The sequence below is a fragment of the Acanthamoeba castellanii genome (genome assembly GCF_000313135.1).
Source record: "Acanthamoeba castellanii str. Neff unplaced genomic scaffold scf7180000084620, whole genome shotgun sequence".
Lineage (NCBI taxonomy): Eukaryota > Discosea > Longamoebia > Acanthamoebidae > Acanthamoeba > Acanthamoeba castellanii.
In genome coordinates, this window is record NW_004457386.1 from 18177 (window position 1) to 24055 (window position 5879).

Consider the following 5879-nt stretch of genomic DNA (forward strand, 5'->3'; position numbering starts at 1 on the left):
GCAAGTATTTGAATGCGATACGCGAGTGCGGACTCACGGTGTCCCCACCCAACGCACGTCCCGTGGAGTCGACCCACAACGAACGGGAGATCATCGAGAGGGTGGAATCAGTGCACGGCTGGGCCAACGCACAGCTCCTCGACCTGATCGTCCACAAATCCGAACTCATCTCCCACCTGAGGTACCGCACCCACCCACACCCCCGTATGCAAGCTTTTATGCTGTGCCGGTACTAACTGTTGTTCTTGTCTGTTGCAGATCTCTCAAACAGTACTTCCTTCTGGAGCAAGGCAACTGGGTTGAAAACTTCATGGAGCTGGCGCAGGACGAACTGAACAAGAAGTTCAATGATATCCTCTTCCAACCCCCCCTCTCTTCGCTCTCTTTTCTTTCTCTCTTCTCTGTTCTCTCTTTCCCTTCACATCGGTTTGATTGGGTTCAAGCCTTGACTCCAGCGCAAAGATCGCCGAGTGGAAGCTCAAGTCGAAGCTCGACATCGCGCTGGACGGGGTGGAAGACGTCAATAAGGACAACCTCAAGCTCGCCCTGCTGTCGCACTCGCTCTCCACCCAGCTGTCGCTCATCCACGCCCCTCCGCCCGAGGACAACAAGACCATGCTCAACTCGACTGTGTTCGCCAAAGAGAAGGACTCCAAGCTCACCGGTACCACAGCCTTCGTTGTGTGTGTGTGTGTGTGTGGTGTCCTGATCAGTTTACTTTCTCCTCGCGCACAGGCTTCGGATGCTTCACTCTCGACTACAAGGCGCAGTGGCCCGTCTCGCTCGTGCTGAGCAGGAAAGCGTTGACGCAGTACCAGCTGCTCTTCCGTCTGCTGTTCTACTGCAAGCGCGTGCGGAACGGCCTCGACAACGCCTGGCTCTGGCACCAGTCCATGAAGGAGCTGCCCCACGTGCGAGCCCTCCTCGCCCACACCTTTCTCCTGCGCCAGCGGTACATCTCCACCATTCAGCAGCCAGTTGCCCTGGGCATGGACTCACGCAGGGGCGTAGGATGCTGCACGTGGTGACGACCCTGGAGCGGTATTTCCTGCTGGACGTGGTGGAGCCCAACTGGCGGCTGCTGGAGAAGCGCGTGCGGGAGGCGGCCACGGTGGAGCAGATTCTGAGCTTTCACAATGACTGCATCAACTCGAGCTTGCGCCAGTGCCTGCTGACCGACATCAAGCTCTTCAAGGTCGCCCTACGTCACCATTCACAGTCTTCTTCTTCTCTTCTGCTGCTCGCCGCACACATGAGACCTGTTCCTAACTAACCGCGGCCCTCTACATTTTCACACCGGCAGATGGTAGATCGTGCGCTGACGGCGTGCCACGTCTTCACCAGCTATATGGCGACCTGCGCCAAGCACATCGACTCCACCGACACCGCACTCAATATCAACCTCTCGTTGAAGCAAAGGAGCGCCAAGATGAAGGTGAACCCAACCCGGCACAGCGCCTTCTTCTCGCTTCTCTGTCGTCTCACCCCGTATCGTGTGTCGTGTCGCGTGTGCGTGTCGTGTCGTGTGCGGTGGCTGATTGTTTTCCGTGTGCCTACACGTTCACAGGAATCGGCGTCGAGCGTGCGAGCGGTGGTGGAGAGCGCCAAGTACCAGGCCTCGATCACGCAGCTCCGGGACAAGTTCTGTAAATACACCGACGAGCTGGTGTCCGCCCTCGCCTCGCTGCCCACCACCACCTACGACTCCCACATGTCCCTCCTCGCCGAGCGCCTCCGATTCGACGGGGCCTGAGGGCCTCCAGTGAAGAGAGGTCTGTACTCGCCGACAGACAGAAGAAGAAGAAGAAGATGAAGTACAAGACGAAGAACAAGTGGCGGCCATGGTGAGGAACGATGGACGCTCTTGGCGGCGCGAATAAATAAAGGAGAACAAACTACATGTGATGGGGGTTGGTGTGATGGTGGAGTAAGTGGAGATGATGATGCTGATGATGATGATGCTTGCGTCATTCGACCATTACTCCTTGATGAGCTTGTGGATGGAGTCGCGGTCGAAGTGGTCCTCGATGCGGCCGGCGAGCCAGGCGTCCCACCACTTGTAGATGAAGTTCTCGACGATGAGCTTGAACCAGGGCGTGATCTTGAGGCCCTTCTCCTCCGACGTCGCCATCAGCTCCTGCAGCTCCTCCTTGGTCACGTAGCGGTAGTCGGACACCTCGTTCTCCCGCGGCACCACCGTCGTGTTGGCCGTGATGAACAAGATGTAGTCGACTACACGCAAAAGAGAGATAGCGATGAGCACATCCAACAAGGCTCTGAAGAAGAAGAAGAAGAAAGACGCACTCTCGTGTTCACCCCAGATGCCGTCGGCGGAGCCGTCGAGCGACTTGTAGTGAATTCGGGTGATGAAGTTGAACTTGTCGAGGGGCACGTCGGCCGACACGATGCCCAGCTCGTGCCACAGCTTCCGCTGCGCCGCTCGCAGGACGCCCATGTTGCCCTCCTTCTCCAGCTCCCAATCGTCGGGAATGCCCACCTTTGTCGTGCCACACGCACGACACACACACACACACGACACACACGACACACGCCATCAGCACGGCGATCGCAAGAGGATGGCGAAGGTGATCGTCACCTTCTTCTCGGTGTCGGTGGGGTCGACGTAGTAGACGGGGTGGGAGCAGCAGGTGTTGGTCCAGTGCGAGGGGAAGGTGATCTTCTTGTCCGAGCGCTGCTGCAGCAACAGCTTGCCCTCTGCTCGGACGGGGGCGCGCATGTCGTTAGTGTTTCGAAACCAAACGAAAGAGCGAAAGAAAGAGCGAAGCGAAGAGGCGAGCGTAAGCCACGTGCCATTGTTGAAGAGGAAGACGCTGAAGGCACGGTGCAGCATGCCGTTCCGGATGGAGCTGTTCAGGTGGCCTGATTGTTCACCAGATGAAATTTTAGATGCTTTTAATTCTATTAAATTGTATACTTGCATTCTGCCGATTGGCGAGCTGGTGAAGCGTACACTCCTTCTTGGTGGCAGAACCGATCACCTGGTCCTTCTCATCGACGAGGATGCACTTCTCCTCCATGAGCCGCACCTGATCCGCATCGGCCCACGCAAGAGCGCCCACTCCTGAAGAAACGTTGCGATCGGTCGTCATATAAGTGACGGCACTGGCACCAGCAGGCATCACACAGGTTGTGGCCCGGCTTTGCAATCCGGTCCGGCCGATTTGCCGAAGATGAAATTGAATTTTTGATTTTTGTTTAAAAGGCCGTAAATCGCTAAGGATATATATCGTCACGACGTGGGCGGCAATAATCAACACGCAGAAGGTACCTTCCGCGCTGGTGTTCATCGTCGTTAAAAGTATGTAAGGGTAAGGATGCCAACGCCGGAGCAAGACACAGAATTCAATGGCGAGTATTGCTGGAATGCCAATTATGAAAGGAAAACAAGTATTCTCCTCAATTTCTTTCAAGAAAGAACCCACACGATCAATCTTTTCCCATCGCTGTGCGCTTGTAATTGCTTCTTCCAGCTTTATGGTAAGGCCCCTTCCTCAATCTTCCTGCACAAACCTATCATGCAAGTAAGCTGCGTCGATTTGGTGGGCTGATTGATTTTTTTGGATGACGTGGGCGTATGGTGCAGAACGTGCTTACCATGGTGAGTCCACCTGACCTGATATCGTATCTGCTGGGCGCCGCCATCATGCTGGTCGGCATCGTGCTACCTCTGGGCGTCATGGTCGTAAAGAACAACCGAGGCGTGTGGAAGAACGTGTGAGCCTCCACCACCCACCAAGAAATCGGCCACCGCCAGCGCAGCCACCACATCGTCTCTCTGTACACACCTTCACACCCGACAGACAACAATGGCACTCTTCCTGGTCTTTGTTCGGCTCCACATGCACACTTACAGCAGCGCGTGAGCGTAGGCGTGGGCAGCTGTGCCTCTACTGGGTGGCTTGGGTCCACAGGCCGACCAGGCGGGCGAAGGCGGCCATCCTGCCGGCCACGCCTTTCTCTTCCTCCTCGCGCAGCAGGTGGGCGATCTCCTCGACCCGCGCCTTCTCGTCCGCGCCGACCGCCTCCGACTTGGCCTCAACTTCATCGTCACCCACGGCCGCGCCATGGGTGGTCGCGTCGCTGCTGTCATCATCATCGGCCGTAGCACTGTTTTCGGTCTCCATGAGCTGGAGGTCGATGGCCAGCTCGCCCTCGAACTTCTGGGCGATCTTCTCCGCGCTCGCCACAATCTCCTCATTCACGCCCTGCACCACGTTCCACCGCACCACCACCCGATGGTGTCAGTACTGTAGTGGCCAAGGGCCGGAGGAAGGGAGAAGTGCGTGGTCAGTACGCACCGCCATGCGAGCGACATTCATGCCGTAGCTCTTGGGGCACACGCCATCGGCCACCTTGTACAGGAACGTAACCTCCTTCCTGAATTCACACACACACACACACACACACAACCCCACACGTTCAGTAATGGTTGCTGAGAAGAAGAAAAAGATGAAGAAGAGGAGACGTGGGCGGTACCGATCGTCGTCGATGTGGCACGACATGTGCTTGAGCGCGATGTGCGGGTTGCGTACGACCTCGTCCGTGAGCATGTGGTAGTGCGTGGAGAACAGCGTGCGGCAGCCCACCTTGCGCGACAGGTGCTCCAGCACTGCGTACGCGATCGAGTAGCCGTCGAAGGTGGCCGTGCCCCGTCCGAGCTCGTCCAGGATCACGAGCGAAGCCGGGGTGGCGTGCTGCAGGATGCTCGCCGTCTCCTGCAGCTCGATCATGAACGTACTCTGCCCCGCCATGATGTTGTCGTTGGCACCTGCACACACCGCACACGCGCACACCCAACCGCACACGCACACACCCGACCGCACACGCCGCGCACAACCGGTCAACGACGGAGGGTTCAAGCCGCGCGGCCTAGAGCAAGTGAGTGAGTGGGTGGGGGGGATATGTGGCCCAAACCGATTCGGGTGAAGATGCGGTCGACGGGGGAAAGACGGCACGAGGCGGCCGGGACGAAGCAGCCCACCTGCGCGATGATGGCCAGCACGCACGTCTCCCTCAACAGCGTCGACTTACCGCCCATGTTGGGACCTGCCTCGAAACACCCGTGAGTGAGTGTCGTGTCGCGTGTCGTGTGTCGTGTGTTGTGTGTGCGATGGGGTGTGAAAACGAACCGGTGAGGAGGATGAGTGGCTGGTGAGGATGGCCCACGCGCAGGGTGTTGGGTATGAATTCGTCGCCGATCTTGGGGCTGATGCACGGATGCCGCATCTCCTCGGCCTCGAAGAACGCCTCCTTCGCTTCGACGAACGTCGGCCGACACACGGGCTCTGCGAATTGTACGTCCATCGTTCGGTATTCGCGTCAGCGCACTCCCCGCAGCATTCGGGCGCGGGGCCAGAAGAGGCACGAATGAGCCGTACCGCCCAGCGAGGAACTGGTGATCGCGAGTGAATGCAGGCAATCCACTTCGGCCATGCAGGCAACGGCCAGCGACCTGTTGATGAAGAGAGAGAGAGAGAGAGAGAGGACGAGTGAGTGAGGGTCCAGTAGCAGCCAACACACACGACACGACACACGACACACACCATTCGCGATGGTTCTCGGAAAACTTCTGCTGGTTGCGCGCGAACAAGCCCAGGCGGCAACGCTCAAGGTCGGTTCGGGCCTTCTCCAGATCGGCAAAGAGGGCCGAGATGGTGGGCGTCCAGTAGCGGCCCACGCTCTTGGTGTCGTTGATGGGGATGAAGGTCGACTTATGGCGCTTGATCGCCGCCTCGTTCTTGGGCGTCCTCGGAATCTCTGAAATCCACCAACATGTAAGTGGTGATTGCGTGTGCATGTGTGCGTGTGTGTGTGTGCGTGTGTGTGTGTGTGTGTGTGTGTGTGTGTGTGCATGCGTG

The 5879-nt window shown here is 57.9% G+C and overlaps 3 protein-coding genes across 3 annotated transcripts in view; 1 reads left to right on the forward strand and 2 right to left on the reverse strand.

Annotated features, from left to right (window-relative positions):
- The window catches only part of ACA1_340790 (Spc97 / Spc98 family protein), a gene marked incomplete at both ends in the record, with an annotated part of 3808 nt that extends 2055 nt beyond the window's left edge, over positions 1-1753 (forward strand). The window contains 7 exons of the mRNA XM_004337434.1: positions 69-181; positions 259-342; positions 456-664; positions 736-911; positions 1004-1195; positions 1304-1435; positions 1568-1753. Coding sequence (XP_004337482.1) covers positions 69-181; positions 259-342; positions 456-664; positions 736-911; positions 1004-1195; positions 1304-1435; positions 1568-1753 — 1092 coding nt within the window. The remainder of the gene's footprint in view (positions 1-68; positions 182-258; positions 343-455; positions 665-735; positions 912-1003; positions 1196-1303; positions 1436-1567) is intronic.
- Positions 1754-1978: 225 nt separating this feature from the next.
- Positions 1979-3308, reverse strand: ACA1_340900 (isopentenyldiphosphate delta-isomerase; the record flags this gene model as incomplete). The annotated part of the gene is made up of 6 exons (XM_004337435.1): positions 1979-2232; positions 2305-2497; positions 2597-2715; positions 2842-2880; positions 2972-3082; positions 3290-3308. 6 exons carry the CDS (start codon positions 3306-3308, stop codon positions 1979-1981), a joined length of 735 nt encoding a protein of 244 aa, XP_004337483.1.
- A 600-nt stretch (positions 3309-3908) lies between these two features.
- Positions 3909-5879, reverse strand: part of ACA1_340910 (MutS domain V domain containing protein) — a gene marked incomplete at both ends in the record, with an annotated part of 5009 nt that continues 3038 nt past the window's right edge. Inside the window, 7 exons of the mRNA XM_004337436.1 lie at positions 3909-4226; positions 4320-4398; positions 4498-4789; positions 4936-5067; positions 5151-5306; positions 5400-5473; positions 5565-5778. Coding sequence (XP_004337484.1) covers positions 3909-4226; positions 4320-4398; positions 4498-4789; positions 4936-5067; positions 5151-5306; positions 5400-5473; positions 5565-5778 — 1265 coding nt within the window. The remainder of the gene's footprint in view (positions 4227-4319; positions 4399-4497; positions 4790-4935; positions 5068-5150; positions 5307-5399; positions 5474-5564; positions 5779-5879) is intronic.